This window comes from Antrostomus carolinensis, unplaced genomic scaffold (assembly GCF_000700745.2).
Source record: "Antrostomus carolinensis isolate BGI_N321 unplaced genomic scaffold, ASM70074v2 scaffold10304, whole genome shotgun sequence".
NCBI classification, from domain to species: domain Eukaryota; kingdom Metazoa; phylum Chordata; class Aves; order Caprimulgiformes; family Caprimulgidae; genus Antrostomus; species Antrostomus carolinensis.
The window spans coordinates 29,640-52,092 of NW_010311396.1; the positions used below are offsets into that span (position 1 = coordinate 29,640).

A 22,453-nucleotide genomic window follows, 5' to 3' on the forward strand; every position below is an offset into this window, starting at 1 on the left:
GTTACCTGGTTCCTAGCCCTTGGGTAACAACAACAAAGTATTCTGCAAGCTAAGAACTGATCTGACAAAAGCAGGGGAGCGTGGAGCTGAGTTCTTGCAGCCTCATCTGTTCGACTTGTGTTTAGACTGACCCTGTGAAGGAGATTTTGTTGTTGTTGTTTTTAACAAACTTTGCTTTGACCTGAGGATACATAGAAGGCTGCATGTGTGTTCCTAGAAATAAAATAGCAAGAAAGAAATCTGTCAAATGGGCAATGTGAATGGAGAATGGGTAAAATGATAATTTAGGAAAAAAAAAATGCTGCCAAGTACCATCCTCAGGGTACTGATAGGGTAAGGACACAAGAACCAGGGTCAAGATCCATTTGCCTCATGTTCATTCAACCACTGATAAACACCTCACTCAGTGACCGCTTTTGCCACCTTTTTTAAAATCCCCTGTAAAGTTTCCTCTTTTTTCTTTGTCACAGAGAGCCAACTGTTGCCTGGGAATAACTTCACCAACGAATGCAACATTCCTGGGAACTTCATGTGCAGTAACGGGCGCTGTATCCCGGGGGCCTGGCAGTGCGATGGGCTGCCGGACTGCTTCGATGACAGCGAAAAAAAACGTAAGTGACCATTGCTGTGACCTTCACGTGCTTAATATCACAGGGCTTGGCTAGGTAGTGTCACCAGTGTGCTCTGTAGTGTATATTGGGTAAGTAACAAAGCTACTGCTAGTTTCTTAATTTAGCTATTGGTAGAAAAAATGCGCAACCTTTCTTATTATTTCAGGTCTTTAAGATTCTTCCAGTCTTCTTAATACAGCACTTGGCAGCAGGTACCTAAACCCCTATTCACAGGTGGATAAATTGAGACAGACTTGACTTACGATTCTTCCAGTGGAAGAGTGAAGATGCTCTGGGATTTTTTTAGGGCTTATGCTTATATACTGCTTCAGCACACTGGCCTTGTGCTATACGTTGACCTCGCCTACCACCAAGACTAGTTCCTTTCATTTCAGAATGGTTGACTGTATCCTTTTGGTTTTGTTCTTTCCCGTCACAATGTAATTCTTAACCCTTTGAAACTTAGCACTAACTTTCTGGAAAATAGACCAAATGAATTGCCTAGTAATGTTTACATGTTTTAATCCTCCCTACAGAACTCACAGAAAGTCTGATCTGGTTCTCCTGTGTGATTTCATATTTTTCCTAGCATTAATGAAGCTTTAGTTAATGTTACTCAGACATTAGTTAGCATGGAAGTTTCTAGCCTGCATTTTACCCAGACAGCAAGATTATGCTGCAGCGTAACACTGTGGTTTGAAATCCAGCTGTGAGGAAAAAAACCCCTCAAATTTCATATGATTCTAGAGCAACTGAGAAATTTCTGAGAGTAAGTTACTACTTTTTGCCTAACAAATGTTTCTCTTCTACATTTATACTTTATGGAGGTTTTCATCAAACTTGAACCAAATTATAAGCAGCTTACCTTTCCCAGGGTACTTCCAAGACATCATTAGCTTCACTTATGGAGCAGGAGGAAGAAAGAATAACTTCTAAATTAACTGACTAGAAATACCAAGTTTTGTTAAATGCTCCTGCTTTTTTAACTTGATGCCTCTTCTTTAACCTCTGCTATCCATCCCTTTTAAAATAAGGGGGCTTTAATAACTTTGTTTCACCTGGTACAATTAGAAAATCTTAATGAAGATTTTCTTAATGAAGGCTGAGCTGGGTATTTGCCCCTGAATCAGTAACAGGAAAATACACTTTGTGACTCTCCGTTCAAAAATTTCCTTACCAAAATCAGTTGGATCTAGTGAATTGCAGGCAGTAATGAACATAGTGACTCACAATAAAATATAAACAGCTGCAAAATTACAGTTCTTAAAAGTTGTTCTTGTCACGACAGACTCAAATAAACCTTACTATCTCGGCTGTGCTGCAACTGTGAATCTGAAGAATTGTCCTTTGGGCTTTTTATTTAAATACTTCCAGACTACAGTTTTCTGGATGAGCATCCTTTTGATCCTGCCCAAATTAATGGAGATAATTAGACTGTTCTTTCCTCTTCCCATACATCTATCTGCTATCTAATCACCTTCATAAATGTAAAATTAGCATGGAAAAGAGACAACAGGGAGAGCAAGGGATTCATATCCTGTGCTGGCCTGCTGGTAGCAGGTCAGATAAGCCAAAACAGAATGGAGATGGTGCTCGTTTGAATCTCCAAACAAAAAATTAATATTCATGTAAACAAGGCTCTGTGTAATGCATCCAGAGAGCATCAGACTGCCTGTTCTGCATCTCCATCCTCTCCATTTTAGCAGGCAGCTTTTAACCCTGCGTGTGCTGCCATGAGGAGCACATCTGATGAACCAGGCATGGTGTGTGTGGGAGGCTGAATGTGCCTGTGTAGCGCCAGTCTGTGCTGGGGGTGTGAGAGGAGTCACTGGGAGAGACAATTACAGCACCAGTAAGGAGGCTGCGAGGGTTTTTGTGGTGTTAGTTGTTGGCTTATGTCTGACTTGAGGAAGTTGGCTTACTGTCTCAAGGATGGATGATCCTTCTAACCCAGGAAACATCCCCTTTTGAATCCTGCTAAGCACCTCGCCTTGCTAATAGCTTCAGAGGGACAATGCAGTCACTTAGGTAGGTGGGTATCTGCATACCGTGTGTGTAGCTAAAAGAGACTGGCTTTTCTGATGAATTTTGAAAATGGTCTCATTCTTGCAGTGTACTGTTTTAGTGTTATCAAGCAGTCCTTTACATCAGAAAATAATTAAAATTTGGATGGGCTTATGCAGTCCAGACCTGCTGTTAGAGGAGTCCTTAGCTCAGAGTGAAGGTACTGAAAGCAGCCCTAGCATCCTGTCTGAGAATGACAAAGGAAGAAGAATGATCTCTTCTCCCCCCTCCAGCCTGTGTCAGCCTGTGAAGACAGGCTCCTAGCTTACTTCAGGCTGGAAAGGACTCTGGAGGTCGTTTGGTCCAGCTGCCTGCTCAGAGCAGGACTGACTTTGATCTGGTCAAGTTTTGCACATTTCCAAGGATGGAAAGTCCACAGCCCCACTGGGCACCTGTTCCAGGGTTTGAAAATGCCCACTGGGACTTTTTCTTTTTTTTTTTTTTGCTAATACATGCTCAGTTTCCAGTGACGAGAGAGAAGTGGAACCTAACAACTTTTAAAGATGTGTAGTGCGATTAAAATTCAGATCCTCTGGCTTTAGTGGTCTCCCACTCAATCTCCTCTGAGTGGGAGAGGGCAACGTAGGAGCCCAGGAATTGCTGTTCTTGACTGCAGAAACAGCAGCTGAAAAGTAAGACAGTTTACATTCAAGATGTGCCAAGTGTGTGTGCGTCACGTCACATCTGGTTGTGTCATTGCACTAACGTGTGTTTTGTCACTTGTGTCAGGCAGGTCCAGGGAGGACAGCCTCGCTTGGAAGTGTCGTGCTAGTGTCACCAGGTTTGGAGAGCTTGTGTGTTTAGATAGAGGTATAATACTTTTTAATTTTTTAATTGTTTTAGGCTAGGCTTTGTTACCTTCCTCCCGTCAGAATAGGACTCCACTTACTGCGACTTACCTTGCAGCAAAACTGGAGCCCTTTGTTTTCTGCTGTGATGTTGCTTTGCATTAGCTGAGCTCTTGCTGGTGAGGACAAAGCCGTAGGAGTTGCATTAGCAGCGTGAGATGGCGGAGTTCCCAGTGTGTTACTACTGAGCCGTGCTCTAAGCTGCTTTGTCTGCGATTCCTCATCGACTAAGTGGTTCACAGGGAAAGGCTTTAACCTTGCTGTGCAGTGTTTGTGTGTGAACAGGAGCTTGGTTACAGGATGCAGGTGGATCTGTGGGCTGGTGTTTCTGTGCAGACAAGTGTGTTTTGATGTGCACACTGAGGAAGGTTCATGCACACGCCTGTGTGGCTATGCACAAAGCCTTTCTCTCTCTTTTGGATTGCCTTGTGGTTGAACGTGCATGTCCAGCAACGGCTTATCGGTTCCACTGCTGTAAGCATCTCATCCTGTCTGTCCCCCTTCCAACAGGAAAACTTACCACTCCTGGTCTGATCCTTTTGTCCCTTTTCTGTCTCCTGCTCTTCATTAACTGTCTCACTTTGCTCGTGGGCTTTTTCTTCATGTCCCACACTTGCCAGAATCCATATCATCTGCCATCTTCCTTACTTCCTCTGTGCCCTCCCTTGCGATCAGTTTAACACTTCCCATGCCAGCTGTCTGTGTGCTGCTTGGTGCGCAGAATGTTTCTTGTACTCTTGCCTTCTCTCATGGAGATGTGATGACAGAAAAATTTTACCCAGTTTTATCTGAGGAGGAGGATTGGGAGGATTGAGAAGAGGTATAAGAGGGAGGGAATGAGCTGAGACAGTGACTTCTCATTGTTGCAAATAAAAACGGCTTCCCCTTGAAGCAGAGTATCTCTTTGGCTTTTCCTCCAAGCCACTAATTGAGCTTGAAAAAGAATTAATTGACCATAGCAGTGTAAATGTTTTGTGAGTATTTCCAGTTCTCTATAGTTTGAGTAATGTGCCATCATCAGCGCATCTCCCAAAATAGAGAACCCTTTTGTAGTTCATCCCCTCTGGCTCTGCTGGTTCTCATCTGTTGGATTGCTCATCACCATGTGTAGTCCCAATATCTGTCATGCAGGTTTATTTTAAATGTTAGCGGGCTTTTAACTACTACTACTACTACTAGTTTTTGGCTGTGTAGATGATTTACAGTGGAAGCTGAGGCTTCAGAATCTTTACCAACAGGACTTTCCTGTGGAGCTTATAGGTGTTGATTGCGTAGCTCCTTAATCCTGCTCTGGGCACATACCAGGCATATCTATACCTGGGTTTGGTGCTTGCACTGGTCAGGGTGGGAGCTGCATGGGGTCAGCCACTCTGTTCTCTGTTAGCAGTTATGGAATATCCAGAATGGCACAAAACAGAGAACCTGAATGGAAGGAGCCTGGAAACATGTGCTTGCATGTTTCAAAACATTTTGAGGTAAATGGATTTTCTTTATTGCTGACCTTTATACCTACCTGCTGACACGTTCCTTTGGGGCCAAGACCTGCATCACAGTGTTGGAAGGATTCTGTCCTTGAGATTTAGGAGTACAGTAATGTTCTTAGTTAAGCTCATAATTTAGTCTGTCATCTTTGTTTCCTCTTTTCTTTGCTCTTTGTACATCTTTGTATTAGGTTATTACAGAAAGAACAATGTGAACACTGAAAATGGCTTTTGTCAGCTAATGAGCAACAGCTAGTGGAGAGGTGGCATGTTGCTGCCTTTGTCAGCTAACGAGGAGCAGATGGTGCAGATTCAGAGCATGGCACATCATCCCTGCTAAGTGCCTGGCATGACAGCAGCCAGAATTAGAGACATACCAAACACCCAGAACTCGAGATTTCCCATCATTGCTCTTCTGAGAGCTGTTTCTTACGTGCCAAGTTCGTGTTCAGCTATGAGCCAAAGTGGCACACAGTGAGTACAGTGACTAGCTGTGTTAATCCAAGGGCCAAAGTACGTAGGCTGTGGGCTAGGAAAAGATCCTGTGCGAGGACAGCCTTGGGGCGGTGTGTTCTCCTGTAGGAACTTCTGCCTCTGGCATGTTTCTGTTTCCAGTTGCCACTGTTGCTCATTCAGTGCAAACAGAAAGGTACAGCAGGTTTTTGAGTCACTGCTAGAGGCTGTGTGATGGGAGCGTGTAGATCTCCGAGCAGGGCATCATCTGTGCTTGTAAGAATGTGCTGCCAACACACTTCTGCACTGGCTAGCAAGAGCAGGCCTCTGTAGGAACATCTGGAACTGTGGTAGTAAAGCTCATTTCATCACCAGCAATCCGTCATCATCAGACCTTGCTCTGATTGTCCTTCAGACAGAATCTTTATGAGCAAGTCTTCTCCACGGGGAAGAGTGTCTTCATTAAATGACGTGCTGCATGAAAATAGTCAATTTGAACTGGCATTCCCCAGGCAGGTATTGAAGCCACTTGCCAAAGCAGGCTTCCACTAAAGGTCAGCTTTGTCTTTTGCCTGAGATACCTGTGCTTACAGGGGAACTCTGCAGGGTTTCTAACGTCTGCAGTCCTGGGTTGCACTCAGCATTGTGTGGTGAGCCCAGCTTTGCTGGAGTCCTGCACCCGCAGACCAACTCTCATAGCCCTAGAGGCTGTGACTAATCTGGGAAACCAATTGAATCCAGGTATATAACCGTTTTTAAGTTTCCCCAAGATTTCCTGTACCTTAATTGTTCCATCTCTCCCAATTTAAGAACTACTTACCAGCCAAATGTGTGCTGCTCCCTCTGGTGTTCGCTTAGAACAGGTTTTACTGCTCTGGGCGTTGAGGAATGGAGAGTCTGTGGGAAAGTGTTCATGGCAAACAATTACACCCAGCCAGGGATGAGCTACAAAGAGGCTCTTTACAAGAAGGCCAAATGAAACCCACACTCTGCACTTGGCAGCCTGGGTTTCCTAGGTTATGTGAAGCATCTTTTCCTGTTGGAAAAGGTTGTTAAAACCTTTCAGTTTAGGAAACTGAAACTCTCACAGAACAAGGGCATTGGTTAGGTTTCCATCTCCAGGCTGGTACTTCAGATGCATTTTGACTGATGTAATTACATCCCATTTCTACAAAAGAGGTAGTTTTTGAAGAGCTGTGTGTATTAAAAGCTTCACAGCGTCGGAGAAGTGGAAATTATTTTTAAAAGAAAAAAGCCCACTGAAACAGAGTCATGGCTGAGGAAGTTGCTCTGTCACGGAGAAGCTCTCGAGTGCAAGAACTCCTGCACTGCCCGGTGCAGCCTGCAGTAGGAAGGAGGAGGATTGAGTGGAGACTGCAACAGCTTCAAACCCATGTCATACACCTGGAAACCTCAGATAAGGACTGTCAGACTGCCTTGTCCTGCCGCCTTTGATGTGGGAGAGATTTCAGAAAGTGACCTTTAGATTTGTCGCTGTTCACTGGTTTTTTGTTTGTTTGTTTGGTTTTTTTTTAAAGTATTTTATGGAGCTTGCCCTCAATCAGGAGCATGCTTTGAGTCTGCTCTGCAGGAAAAACACAAGCTCGAGTTATATTAAGGCATATTATATACCCATGCTTTTCCCTTTGTAAGTAACAAAAGTACAACAGAGGCACAGACAAAACTTGCTAATTAATGGTCATTGCTATCAACCCACATCGTTCTGGTGACAGTCTGAATTTAGATGTTTGTCCTCACCTTTGCTTACACTTTGCTATGAGAGCAAACTCGTGACTTCTACGCTGCTAAGAATAAGTAGCCAGGTCTAGTAGCTGCTTTAAAAGACAGAAAAGGTCTTGTAGAGACCATGAGCTCTGCAATCTCTATAAGCTATTTAATGACTGCTGATTATGATAGTGCAATTATTACAGCTGAAGATACTTTGCTTGGTTTAGCCACTCAGCAGAGTCAGTCTAATGAATAGCTTTCATGTACAGGAACAAAGGGCACACAATCACTCTGGCTGCTCTCCTTTTAAATACTGGGCTTTGGGCTCAACAAGCAGAGCTCAGTGCACTGAGGAATGAGATGCAGCCTTTTGTTAATGAGAAATGTCTGCCCAGTTCAGAAGTGACATCAGTGAGCTCTAGGGTTTGTCCAAACCAGCTGCGGTCTCCTAGAAATATGGCAGTGGTAGGACTAATCCTACCCATCTGTAAAGATTACTGACTTGGAGTTGTTTAATAGATCAGTGGCACCAAAAAATGATTCTTCGAGCATCAGTTAAAGCCTGGTGCTAACTAAGGATGATGCTATAGAAGATGAGGGGCAGGGTGATGTTTTCAAGACACCTGCAATTCAGATTCCTAGGATTAAGATCTAGCATTGCATACCTGCAACTATCTTTTGGACTGCCCCATCATGTGTAAAGGTGAAGTCATCTCATCTGCTGCAGTCTGTTGCTGCTAGATAGGTGTACTTTGAGAAGTTTCCAGTGCTGGTTGCTGATAAGTTTGAGAATGGAGAGAAATAGAAAAGCAGAATGTTACAATAACTAGTATAATTATAGTGATTTGAATACTTTAAAGCTCTGTGTTCCTCCTAAAATCTATGTCAAATGGTGGAAGTGTGGGGCTTGTGGGGTTTTTTGAGAGTATGATCTGGGAATTTAACTCTCCTTATAAACAGGACTATCAGTCTACCTTTGTGGTGCCCTACCCTGCTCTACATCTCCATCTAGTGCACTTTAAATGGCTGTGGAGAGCACAGGCTGTAAGGAAACCTCTAAGTAGGTGGGGTTTTTATTGACTACTTAGGGCAAGGAGGGGATTAATATATGGAAGGAGAAGATCTAACAGCAGGGCCAGAACTAAGGAAGAGAGAAGCATTCTACCAGAGCTTGCACCCTGGGAGGATCATGGCAATGAAGAGCTGCAGTCAAAGCAGATTTTGTGGATTTCTGTTAATGGGTGAGCATTGTCGTGGATTAGGATTCCAGGCTCCCAGGTACGTTGCCAGCAACAGTCCTACAAAACTGTACAAAACCAATCTGTAGTGGTCCTGTTCTTCTTTACAATCCAGTAATGATTTGTGTCAAAGGCTAATGAAATTAACACCTTTTTTCCTTTTCTAAATGACTAGAATATACAGCAGAAAGCCAGGGATTCCTCGGTAACAGTAGTTGTATGTATTGTAGTAGTTGTACACAGACCTGTGGAAGACCTCTGGACTTCTATTCACAACTTCTGGTCACTGAGTGCTTTTAAATCTCCCTTCTGTTTTTCTCACTGCTTCCTATTTCTCTCCTATTTTCTCTCCTGTTTTCTCCAGGTTGACCTGGAATATTTGTTGCAGGTAGGTGACAATCATCAGAACATCAAAGCTGAATATTAAACAATGCATGAAATGAGCATCTGCATTAATTGGGAAAATGCTGTGAGCCAGCTGCTGATCTTTTTTGTTACTTGCTCAGGTGGCTCTCAAACTTGGAATATCAAACTGGAATTAACTCTTGTTTTCACTCATGATTAAGCAACCAAATACTTTGTAGTTATAAGATTTATAATGAAGTGACCACGGTGGATGTTTCATTTGAAGCTCAATTACAGAAATTTTCACATGAGTAGGGCAAGTGCAATAGCTTCTTACATTTGATAGCTTTTTATGCAGGGAGATCAAGAGGGTTTGTGGTGCTAATTATTTAATCCTCTTGATGATCTCCTTTAGATGAGGGTCAGTAACTAGCCTGATTGGAGAGCCTGGAATGGAGAGAGGTTTAACGGTTGGATGGAATCAGTGGCACAGCTGAAATAAAAAGATCAAGTAGCTAGAAGCCCAGGATGGGGTGAGGGATGGTAGCCCATCAGGCACACTGATGTCCTCTGAGCAGGGTTGTCCCTTAAGGGCAGCGTTCTGTCCTGCCTGTGTGCATCTGGAGTGACTTAACAGCTCTGAAGTTGTCCTTAATTTGTATGGTGTAACAGCTGATTTAGAGTTTGTCCTTTGGTTAGGATATTATTGTTCACGTTCTTTAACGAGTAGTAACTTCTGAAATACTTCTTTTACAGAGAAATGGCTTTATTGAATGCCTGAAAAAACAGCTTTTTGTCTGTGCTCTCTTCTGACATCTCATCTGCTTTGTGATGGCTTTGTAGGACTGCAACACAGACTTCCAGACCATGAAAGATTACTTTAAGGCTTTACTGTCTGGCAAGAAGTAAAAGCCACTCACCCATAGTAGTCCAGCTCTGAAGTGCTTTCTCTTTTCCCCTTTTCAGAGGAAGCAGTTTGCTCTCCATGGCAGCAGGCTCCATTGGTGTTTGTACTTTAGCGTTGTCCCTTCTCTCTTACTGTCAACTCTAGTGCAGATATTGCCCACCTAAGTGGATGGTGGCTTACTACATTGGAGGCTACTTTGATTTTTTCCATATGGGGCTAATTTCACTACTTAAAAAACCAAACTGCTGCCTTTTAAATAAAGTACTTTTTAGGCTCACTTTCTCCGAGTTTACATGAGCAGTTTAGAACTAGCAACTCCTTCACCTGAGCGGTTAAACAGGGAGCAAAGGTTAAGAGTGACCCAAGGGCTTTGCATAGGTGCAGTGAACACTCTGCAGTTGTGTTTTGGATCAAAACTCGTTAAACTAAATGGTTGTTTTGCCTTGAATTGGAGAATTTCTGGCAGAGTAGACTGTTGGGTGGATTTTATTCTGGGAACAGTACTCAAGTGCTAGCTTTTTTCTTGTCGTTCTGCAAGACAGCCCTGTTGGAGCTGTGTGAGCCGCAGATGATGCATTTGCCATCTGTGCTGGCTGCAGGTAGTGGTGGCTTTCCCACTGGGAACCGAACTGAAAATACTGTAGGGTCCAAACAGCAATTAACTAACCCAAAATAACTCTTAGTATTAACTGGATTAGGGTTTATATCAGTTCTTGGGGTGAAAGGGACGGTGAGCCATCCTGGTGCCATCCTGCTTGTGTTACATAGTGTTGTAAAACTGATCCTTCTCTTCTTTGGAAATTGAAGTTAAAATTTGTTTTTCAAAGAACAGGACGAGTTGAAAAGGTGGCTGCCTTTAACTTTGTGAAATGCTGTGCCTTGCCATGCCTGCAGCAAGAGAGGCTGGATGTACAGTGCTGTCTGATGTGGCTGTGGTATCTCAGCGTAAATTAACAGCAGAGAAGTTTCAGGTGGTTTGTTATCGAAGTCAAGACAAGACCTGTGGCTCCGCAGTAACGCAGCATCTGCACACAACACTTTCTGTTGGGGGAGTTGCTCTTGTTGGATGCAAGTATCAGGTTTTGATTAGCTGAGTAACTCATCATCTGTTGTTGGATTGAGGCGTCCGGGCATGGAGCAGCATGAAGTTATTTTGCCTGATTGCTACCTGGAGGGGTTCTAGGGCGACAGTTTGAGTTCAGAGATGCTGCTGCTGAAATACTGTGCAGTTCATTTCTAGCTGCAGGTTGTCACAACGTGTCTGCTGTCACATCTGCTACATCTCATTTCCAGATTGCCAAATAACTGAGAAATGTTTCAAAATAGAAATGTTTGTAGAATTAAAAGAAGGAAAGGCGCTCATTGTAGCGGCCGCCGCACGTGAGGTGCCGGTCGTGTGCTGTCTCTGCGCGTGTTGCGTGGAAGCAGCAGTGCCTGGTTCCCTGTGACCCGGCCGGGGGGTGCAGAGGTCTGGACTGGCTGGCTCAACAATAAGGATTCAGTCAGAAGGTTTCTTCCCTCAAGTTTCATTAGCGAGGCTGTGTCCTGCCTTCTGTAAGAGAAACTCGACCTCTTACGAATGCAGAGTGTCTTCTCTTTAAGCTTTGTGTCATTCTAGTGGGGCACAGCTCCAAAATCTTACTGAGATATCTAAACAATGGATTAGTATCTACTTACAGTGACATAGGACAATTATTTTTCCAAGAAGCTGGGCCATGCCATCTTGTCCTGTCTGTATTCCTCAAATCTGTACTCCACAACTGCACTTCACTTGCCGCTAATTATAGAAGCCATTCGATGTCTTTGCTGCTCTATCTATGGAAAGAAAAATCACCTGCCCATCACAGAAGATCTGTTGTAACCTTCTGGTCGGGTTTTAACTCCTCATAGCCAAGTCAAGAGTGTCAGAACTGCTTTTATACGAGGGTGTATCTATGTACAGTAGAAGGTTTTACACAGTATATGCCAAATCTGTTCCCCTCCCTCCCTGCTGGTATTCATCTCTGCTGAGACATAATAAAATGGATTACACTTTTTGAAAAATAGTGTTATTTCCCACTTGGTACCCTAAAAATAGCAAAATGTTTTTCTGTTAATGCTGTAGAGCCATGCCCACAAACTGTCACACCTTCAGGGGAATGTACAACTGGTCCTGATGGGAAGTCACTACTTTTTTAGAGCCTTGAAAGAGGGTGGGAGGATTGATTTCTGCGTAGCATAAGGAGCAGCTTCACACACTCACACATACCACTGCCAAAATAGTTTCCCTGAACTTAAGCAAACTGACCCGGGAGGAGCGTTTGTCAAGCTTATGCTGTGGCCAGCAGTTCTCTGCCACCATCTTCACCACTTGCGTCATGTCTGAATTTTAAGAGATGAGAAGAATATTTTAGTGAAGAGCAGTTTCTTCCTGTGGCTAATGGAGTCAGAGGAGGCTCCTCCAGCGCATGGTGGTTCACTGACAGCTCCTGCAAAATACCATGACAATTCCCTTCTGTGTCATGTAAATACAGATTCATGTTAATGGTTCCATCCTGGACTGTTTCTACCATGCCTAGGTAACAAAAGAAGGGTGGAACTGGGATGAATCGATGGTTTTCTGCTCTAAGTTCACAAATTGATTGAATTTCAGTTTATTTGGGGTGTTTTTTGTACTTGCTAGATTCCTGCAATTGGATCCAGACTGGATCTGCTGTTATTTGAGTAGCTTTTCTTTAGGCACAGTCTTGTAAGTTGCTGTGTGATTTCCTGCTGTGTTTCAAGTGTGTCCATCACTCCTTACCCCTTCCCCTCCAATGTCTGCTCTGAGTTTCTTTGGTTCTAGAGACCTGGGCTCAGGAGGACTCGCCAGTTCCTTCAAAAACAACAAACTTCTCCTGTCCTTTCCCTTTAGGGGTGTAACACCGAGGCTGAATAAGGCCAGATGATCCACATGGATCTCTGTCCTTTTTCGCTTCTCTTTGTCATTTCCTGATATTTCGGTGATATTTTGATTACCCTGAGCCTGTTTCAGTGAGGTGTAACAGAGGATACAGATTGCAAAGGTAGTGCTGTGCTTGAGAGCTTGTTGAGGCTGAAGTCACTGAAGGAGCCAAATAGATAGCTGCTGTTAAATGAACCTAAAGCTTTGCACATACAGATCATCTCTGGCTGCTGTTACAACAGGAGGAGGAGACAGGAAAAGGTTTGGGGAGAAAATGTTGAACTAAATGTTATCACAGAATCACACAGAATCACAGAGTGTTAGGGATTGGAAGGGACCTCAAAAGATCATCTAGTCCTAAGCAATACTTCAATTAAATCATGGTCCCGAATGATTTCTCCCTCTTTTTAATGGGATATCAGGATGCTTTGGACAGAAGAAAGAGTGCATTTTCCCGACACTGGTCATTCCAGCATCTTTTTCCTCCCGATGTGTTAAAACTTTAAATACTGCTCCTGGTTTTACTGTGGTAGCTGAAGGTCATGCACCAGATGTGCTTTTGACCTTCTTGCCTTGGAGGCCAGGGCAGCTGGGGTTGGTGGGATGTGTGTCTGTCCTACCTGAGATGGCTCCTGCAGCCTCCTCTGCAGCTCACAGCTCTGGTCAGGACAGGAAGAGTGAGGCTGTATGAGTAAGAGATGGTCTGTGTTAGAAATCTCAGAAGTAAAGAATTTTGAAGGTTTAATTTGGCAGGATTTTCAGAGATGGCAAAGAGCTTCTCTGAATATGATTTGTTAGAAAGTTGATAGCTTCTGACTGCAGATCCCAAATGATTGAAGTAAACCTGCTTGAAGAAATGGGATCCAGTACATGTTAACAGGGGCAAAACCACAGTTGCCTCCTCCTTTTCTTATTTCTCCTCCTCTTCTTGGAACTGTTCTGGCTCAAAATACATCTCTAAGAAAGGAACCTGTCCAGAGGCAGTAATTTGGTCTGGGCAATGCAAATGCACTGCATGGTGTTGTAAAGATGTTGGCTTTTAGGAAAACAACAACAAAAACACAACGTGTGAAGCATCGGGCACCTCGTCACATCTGTGTGTTATCACCACACGCTCCCAGCAGCAGCGGGGCTGGCTGGTCAGCGTGCTGAACGTGGGTCAGATGCTGATGCAGACTGCTTGCTTCGTGCTGGTCTGGGGATCTGCTGCTAAAAGATGTTTGTTTTGCTGCTTTTGTTTAAAGACTGGGTACAGTCCTGCCTCAGACCTTGTGGTTACCAGATTATTTAGCTGAGATCAGTCTGCCTCAAAACTCTTAACACGGAAGTTGCTCTTTGAAGCCGAGTGAAGGATTGCAGGGGCTCAGATGTCTTGGCTGAGGGTTTTCCGTTGCCAGTGGTGTTAAGCACGGCAGCAACTTCAGGGGAATTTATCACCTGTTTTTCTACAAAGTAATGGTTCCCTTTTTTTTTCCCCAAAGTGGACCTTGGCTACTCTTCAGAAAAAGTGCTATGCTTTTACACTTCATAATCCTAACTGAAAACTACTGGCGTGATAAAGAAAAACATGTTGGAGAGGAACTGCAGGAATTTGCTTTTGGAAGACACTAAATCAAGCGAGAGTTACTGTAGCTGGGGCTTAGAGCAGTTTCTGTGCACGCTGCTGAGTGATGGAGGGCAGCTTTGCTACAGCTGCACTTGGTGTTCAGCACCGGGAGGGAGGATTTCTTCCAAACTAATGCTGGAGCTGTTTGTCCCTGTTGGATATCCTTTGTTTTCTGTCTGCACTCCTGTTGTCCCTGACCTTGGTCTGGCCTTACAAAACTGCACAGGTTGGCCTATTGATGTGCCATATGGTACATGAAAAGACTGCCTGTCGCTGTGATCTCCAGATCTGTCACATCTCAAAACCTGGGAGCTGTAAACGCATCCTGTCGATGTGGTGTGGGAGTAGGAAACATTTGCTCAGAAGGCCAGCAAGTTATGGAGCTGGCTTTTTTTCTGGCGCTCTCCCATCGATGGTCTGTGCGTGGTGTTGTCATGTGTTCCCACTGCACCATACTCAGCTTCCTGCAATTCCCAGTGTGCTCTTCCTGCAGCGACTGGTTTTGCTTTCAGAAAGTGGACTTTCTGAAGAGTTCAGCATCCTGTGATATGGTCCATCATGTCTTGTGCTAGTCTGAAAAAGCAAAGGGAGGGGAAAAAAACCCAACAAACAACTAACCACTAAATTGTTTTTTACTCTAGGCGTTGCTTTGTTCAGGCTGCTGATACCAGGAGACTTAACTGGTGCTTGCCTCGAGCATCGTGGTGGAAGCAGCTGTGTTGCTGTGGCTGAGGGCAGTGTTCTTTTCTTGCCATGAAGAGTTGTTGTGCAGTGAGGTAAAAAATGTGAAGTACTTGAGATCGTAATGAGATTCTGTACTCATTTGTTAAACACGTTTTGATGCTATTGTTAGTGTTTAGTGTGACATGAATAGCTGTGCTGCTACTATGAAATAGATGTAGCTTCTGTCCTGAAGAGCTGTGTAATGGGTGATGGAGAGAAGCACAGTGAGAGATGCAGTTGGTATAGCTCATGATACTTTTGCACCCATGTTTCTATAAATCATGCTGAACCAAGGCAGTGTTAATTGTAGCATTTTCTTTTTTGAGTTTGATTTTTGCAGCCTGAAAAATACTTTAATGAAGGTCTCTTGCGTTTCTTGTTCTCACAACGACACTTAACTCGCTTGGTATCTCTGTATTCCTCCTTTCCTTCTTCAGCCATTACTCTTTGGACACCTGCCTTTGCCCAAGTTTGCCTCCAGGTCCCACATTCTCCAAACTCACACTGCCGTGTTCGTTCGCTATCTCTGTCTACCTTGGGCTCTTCACTGAGCTCTTCGGCTTCTCTGAACAAGCAAGAGAAGCTTGGGAGTGTACAAAATCTAGACTTTTGCTGCTATTTAGTGTTTGTGGACTCAGCATGATGTATAGCTACAGGCTGGGGGGGGCTATGACGAGTCCAGTGAGACCTTTGCCTCCGAGGGTGGTTGTCTGCCACCTGAGGACCTGCTTAGACCTCTGTCCCCTGGACTTATGCCTGGGGCAGTGACATGTACAACAGACTTCCATGCAAAGAGGAGATGGTTGCTCTTGTTTTCTGTGAAGTATGACCCTCTTTTAATATTTATCCCCCAATGCTTCTAAGTTTAACTAACCCTCTCTTCTGGGGAGAAATTCTAGTGACCTTCCAGTACCTGAAGGGGCTCCAGGAAGGCTGGGGAGGGACTTTGGCCAAGGGCAGGGAGTGACACAACAAGGGGTGATGGCTTGAAACTGGAAGAGGGGAGATGGAGCTGAGATGTGAGGAAGAAATTCTTTGGTGTGAGGGTGGTGAGACAGTGTCCCAGGTTGGCCAGAGAAGCTGTGGCTGCTCCTCCCTGGAAGTGTTGAAGGCCAGGCTGGATGAGGCTTTGAGCAACCTGGTCTAGTGGAAGGTGTCCCTGCTGATGGCAGGGGGGTTGGAACTGGATGAGCTTTAAGGTCCCTTCCAACCCAAACCATTCCATGATTCTGAGTTGGTCTAATTCAGTGGGTCTTTAAGGGGCAGGTAGGAGTACATCCCTGCCAGATTTACAAATTTGGACTCCAAAGCATTGAGCAATTTAAGTTTGACAAATTGTTTTGACTTTGAATGTTTCAGTCATTCTGGAAATCTACAAATTGGAAAAAATGGAATCCAAGTGAAATCTCACACAAAAAACTTGAAGCAGTTGAACGCAGGGCATGGGGAGCTTGGGAGACACCCAGCATGGGTGCCACCCTAACCTGGACTGCTGCAAAAGCGTCTCTGACCTTTGTCAATTATTTCCCTCATCTTTGCCCTCTTCTCTCTGTATCTTTTCCCAGCGAAAGCCAAATCCAAGTGCGGTGCCACCTTCTTCCCCTGCACTAGTGGGATCCACTGCATCATAGGCCGCTTCCGGTGCAACGGCTTCGAGGACTGTCCCGACGGCAGCGACGAGGAGAACTGCAGTAAGTGCAGCCTCTACACCACTGACACGTGCCCTCGGTATTTCCTGGTCACTGCTTTGCTTATGTAGAGGAACACTAAGTGCTAAAGTGACCTGGAAAATCAGTGTGCTGTGCAAGCGTGCAGCAGTCTCAGACCAAAGGAGATTTAGCGTGTTCATGATAAAGGTGCTTTTGGGGAGCTGGAGGAATTAGGGGTGTTTGTTATATATACTGCAGGTTATATGCATGGCAGACTTTTAAGGTTTATGGGGTTTTTTTAAAGACTCTTTAAAGGCAGCTTATACTTTAAAGAATAAAAAAATAGGAAGCCAGCTAGTATTTGTGAACTGTAATCCCCTTTGTTATTGTGGCAGAGAAACACTTTGAAGCAGACAAGGCATCTAAACAGCTTTTTTAGGGCTTTCAATTGGAAAGTTGTGTTCTGTTTCAGTCACTGCATTAGCGAGAACTGGCAGGAGTTCAGAGAAGAGTGCCAAAAATGATTAAGGGACAGAGAGGTTGATTTATGAGGAGATATTAAAAACTGCTAAATTATGCATGTCTCAGCTAAGCAATGACTATGTTGGAAGCTCAGGCTATGTGTGAAGGTGCAAACACTGTTCGAGGAGGGATTACGTAGTTCTGTATGCTGGGCTATAGCTGAGGGCAGAGGGATGAAATTAGGAAAGAGAAAACTAAGATGAATATCAAGGGAACCTCCTTGACAGTGAGATGCACTGAAGCTGTGATGTCATCTGCTAGCAGAAGTGGTGAAAATTGCTCTGCTTAAAGCCTGAAATGAAAGATTAGACGTAGCATCTTAGAGCGTGTTTCCTGCTGGGCTTGGCGTGGGTGAGGAGACTGCCCTGCCTAAACGAGCCTGCTTAAATACTGTTCTGGTTCTGCTGTGTGCAACACTGGGCCCCATGGGAAAGGATTTCCTGGCTGTGTGCATCTTACCCTTAAAAAGGAGTTGAAATTCAAACACCGAGAAGTTGAGAAATGTCAACAAAACTGTCCAAACAGTGAGGAGAACAGGGCGGGTGGAAGGAGACAGGAGCAGAGGTGAATAAAGCCCTGCCTGGCAGTTCTCAGCCAGGGTTGTTGGCTCCTAATATGAAACTCGAGCTAACCTGAGTTTGTTGTGATGGGAAGTGACAGGCAGGGTTTGTGGCAGGGGGGGTCGCACAGGCGGTGCCACCCTCCATATGTCCTCAGCCTGAGCAAATGCTGAGCACTGAACAGCGATTGTGAGAGGGGCTCTGGTGGAAGCGAGCAGAAGGCTTGTCACAGCTGTGGGTGGACTAATTCTCTGCTAATTGTAATGAAACCTGCATGAATTAGAAATGTCAGCTCTCTCTGTTTAGAGAGACAAGGCTGGTGTGATTGCCAGGTTACTCCCACGTATTCAGCGGACTGCTGACCTGTTGTCACTGATGGCTGTTTCACTGCCGGGGTAAGAGCGTTCCTAATGAAGGGTCTCACTTTCTCTTTTCGCAGCAGCAAATCCCTTGCTTTGCTCTACTGCCCGATTCCACTGCAAAAACGGCCTTTGCATTGATAAAAGCTTTGTGTGCGACAGTCAAAATAACTGTCAAGACAACAGCGATGAAGAAAGCTGTGAAAGCCCTCAAGGTAGGCACATGGGTGTTATTCTCTTCTGCAATATTATAACAGCTCCAATCAACGAGGAACAGGCTCGGTAGAAAAGATGATTCTGTTGGCTTGCTCTGAGTTGGCTAGAGCTGTGCTTTCCTGATTCTGCAGATAATGAGAGTGAAACGTGTGGAGCGTGTGTGCATGCACACATTTCATTCTCAGTGCTCACAAGACTGGTATCTTTTTCAGGTTAGTAAAAATGCACTTTTGCAGGAAGTGCTTATCATCTGTGATCCAGTGCTCACTGGATTGTTGGGAATCCATGTAGTGACTTCCCAACTAATGAGTGGGAGAGATGAATTGGACCCAGGGGGACCACTAATAAAACTTCAGTTTGAAGTAGTTTGGCGGTCTGTCTATTTACCAGATAGTAAATCTCTGCAGGCTTAAAGCTTTAGATCCTCATTGCTCAGTGACCGTCTGAAAGGCGTGGTTCGCTGCAGGACAAGTCTACAGTGAAAGAATTTGTTCCTGCCCGTCCTTGTTTCTGTATTTAGAGAGAAGGATGAGGACATGGAAGAAAACTTTTGTTTGAAAATTGTTGTGTATTGAGTCTCATGAGAATCTCAAAACAGAATGTCTCTTTTTTGTTGTTTTTTTTTTAACTGAAGCTATAAGTCTGCACGTAGTGCTCCTCAGTTTTGTTGTCTGTAACTGAATGCCTTAGTATTTTATAAAACTTGAAGTATAGATGAATGACCTGAGGTTAAGAAATGGTGCATCTTGGACATCAGCTGTTAAACATGCTCATGTCTGAGTGACTACTGAGAGATCAACTGCTCAATATTTTCATACTGAGAGATCAGAGTAGGCAAAAAATGTGAGGTGGTGGATGTTTGCAGGGGAGATGCAGGGTGCTTGGGCCTATGGAAATCAGATTTCTCAACAGTCACAAGAGACAGAGCAGGGTACGAAGGAAGAAGAAACCGAGGAAATTAAAGGAGAATGACTTTAATATCCAGCTGCAGTGCTGATTTAGTCCTTTGTGGAAGAGAAAATAATTCTGAGCTTAACATGGTGATAAATATTGTTGACAGCTGAGAGGGGAAGAGGGAAAACCTGCAGCAGCAATGCCAGCAGAGCAGGGCTGGTGAGGGACTAGCGCACGCGTATGGCTCTGCCCAGGCCCAGGTTGTTTCTCAGCACAGGCCCAAGGCAGCCTTGTAAGATTAATGCGGGTGGTAAGTAAGGTTTCTTGTTGGGTTTCTTTTTTCTTTTTTTTTTTGGCTTCTGAAGCTTAAAGCAGCAGTGTTGTTTTCCAAGGGTGGGATGACTGCTTCCTCTGCAGATTAATTGGCTGGATTGCCTCCAGGTTGTTTGTTGTCATGACAATCTGCTTTTGGAAGTGACTGTCAGGCTCAGGAGAAGAAAAGAGCTGTATTGCATGAAGCCTTTACTTTTGTCTTTATCTTTGGTCCTTCTGGAGAAGTCAGATTAGTAAGAGGGTTAAGCAAAGTAATGCTGTCTGATTCTATGCATGAAAGGACCCCAGACATGGGAGAAGGAACTCTGGCTCATTAGGACCAGAGAAGCGATGGTTTGTGGGCTTTGTTGTTAGAAAAAGGAGCCCAAGTGCAAGGCAGGGAGTGAGGAGCTCCTGAGGTGAAATGCAGGCTGGTGGAGTGTGTGATTGTCTTTGCCCCTCGGCAGCTCAGAGCCTCCCTGAATTGCCCTTTTGCCATCTGTAAGCGGGGATCTCGTGTACCTGTCTTTCAAAGCGAGGATTAAACAGTATAATGCGCCCAGCTTCCCGCTGGAATGTAAATCACCGTTCCCTCTGGAATTTGCAGCTATGGGTATGGCTGTCCTGGCTTCCAAACACACCAACTACTCTGTGTTAATTGAGAATTAGAGGCTACTGTGGCCAGTCTTTAATTTCTCACAGTTCTTTTTGCAGCAGATCTAATTACTGTAATTACTAGGAGTTCAGTATTAACACAGTACCTGAGAATCCTGGTCAGGAATGAGAACTCCAGTGCCCTGGGTACTTAGGGACAGAGCAGGGCACATCTGTAGGATATTAAAAAAATCAAGATCCAGGGTTTTCTTCTCACTAGCTATGTTATGTCAGATGTGGTAGCTTTTGTTCAGGGTAATTGAGAGTAGTCTGACATATGAAATTACCCTTGTGCGCTATTTTTCTGCCTAAAAATGTGTTGATTTAGAAATCACGAAGCTTCTGAGCCACTGTACGATAGTGTCATTGTCACCTGGTAACAGCTGGGGAAGAGGGGACATAGGTCCGCTCGATGAAGCGCTCCCGGCGTGACACCCTGGCTGGCAGGAGCAGAGCTTCGTCCCTGCTTGTCCGCTGCAGGGACACGTCCTGAGACCTCATGTTTGCAAAGTGCTATGGGAACACGTGGAATGAAGTGTGAATTATTAATTGGGACTTTTGCTCTTGGATATACTGACAAGCTTTTTAAATTAACACCTCTCCATGAACTTCAAAGGCTGCCTCACTGCTGGAAAGCTCCAGTAGCAGACTGGTTTGGTTTGTGTCAGGTCCTCCTCCATGGGCACAGGTCCTTCCCATCAGGAGGGGTCACTGCAGGCAGGGAAAGCAGTAATGTGATGTGAAAGACCTATGGACCTGGCTTTGGCATGGACCACTTGAAAATGTGCCATCCTTCAGGAATAACAGCTTTGTTGGCATGTTCAATTTGAGAAGAGCCTGAAGCCCTGGGTTTGTAAAGGTTAATTTTAGTCCTAAGTAGGGGCAGATTCATTTGAGGGGAAGGAGACCAAGGTCCCAAGGTTTAGTTGTGAAAATGGGAAGAAATTCCAATTTTTGAGAGTAAGTTCCTGCCCTCCTTTCTCCTTACCACTGGTAACTGAGTGTTGCACATCTGACCAAGGTTTGTATATCATGGGGAAAGTGACAGTTTAAAAACTGAAACCATGGCAATTTCGCAGCAAGTCTGATCTAATTCCCCACAGTGATTATTTGGAGGTCTTGTAGCTGCCCTGGTAAGTGTCAGAGCTGTTCCTTCAGTCCCACCCCAGCTCTGCTTTGCTCATCTCTGGTTTCCAGCATTGAAGTCCTACGACCAGATGTTTCCCTTCATCTGGAATGTGGTGTATTCATCAAGGTACGTGCCTGAGTTTTGGGACTGGGTGGAGGATATAATTGCTTGGATTAGCCACACAAGTCCCATGTATGAATTGCTCTTTTTAGGGTGTTATTTCAGTTTTCCTGACACAGGAAATTTCTGCTCCTGTTCTGTACCTAATGGATCTTAATCCAGGGAAGTTCCTCTTCCCCAGACACTTTTTTTTCTTATTGCTGTAAGATCTCTCTCTGTGCCTGGAATGAGCTGACAGTGCTAATCATTCACAGCAGCTGCTGCTCTGCGACAGGTATCCACTCAATCGGAAGGGAATTCCTCCTTCTTAATATTTTTTCAACAGCCATGCCAATTTGTTCAGCTCTAGGACTGTATTTAATTTATTCTCTGAATTGCTTTTTATCTAAATGTGTGCTTCACAGTGCTTCTTCCTTGGGTTTCTCCTCCATTTGGTACTTTTACTCTGGAAAGCTTTAACACCAACAAAAGCATACTGGATATTTTAATTCCAACTCCCTTTCCTTTCATAGCCCTTCTTTTCTTTCCTTCTAAGTTTGCTAAATACCGTTATTAGCTTTAGCCCGTTGCCTAGGAAAGGGGGTTTCATTGCTGTGAGTCTGTATTCACTCTGGTGCTGCAGAGAGAGGCTCCTGGCTCCAGGAATGCTCCTGTGGTTCTGGCTCTGTGGTTGTTGGCAAACACCACCATTGTGGTCCAGTTATACACCAAACGCTTTGCGAGTGTCCTGGAGCTGATTCCTGCCCTGTGTTTCTGGTAATGTTCACTCTTGCACATATGGATACCTCCTTTTTTTTATTGTTGTATATTTTAAAATTGAATTTGCGTTAGGATTTTGGTATACCCCGATATTCTAAAGCATTGAGAAGCTCTCCCTGAAGGCACAGGTTATTCCCATGATGGAAGTGCCGTTCTTATGGGAGTGCCTTATTGGACTCTTGCTGTAATCTTTTTTGGTTGCTGGAGCTGAAATTGCTAGTTACAAAAGCAGTACATGCAGGTAATAACCCTGTATCAGCTGCTTTCCTTTCCTTTCAGCCAGGGGCTGATGAGCAGAGCTGGGAATTGAGACTGTAAATGGCATGGGGCTTTTTCTCACCGGTGCAGAAAT

At 44.4% G+C, this 22,453-nt stretch overlaps 1 protein-coding gene across 1 annotated transcript; it reads left to right on the forward strand.

Annotated features, from left to right (window-relative positions):
• Positions 1 to 475: 475 nt before the first annotated feature.
• LOC104523979 (low-density lipoprotein receptor class A domain-containing protein 3) lies at positions 476 to 18,232 on the forward strand (the record flags this gene model as incomplete). Its single annotated transcript, XM_010166721.2, has 3 exons — positions 476 to 611; positions 16,493 to 16,618; positions 18,098 to 18,232. Coding segments are annotated over exons 1-3 (343 nt in total), but the record flags the coding sequence as incomplete, so codon positions are not given.
• Between the last annotated feature and the right edge of the window lie 4,221 nt (positions 18,233 to 22,453).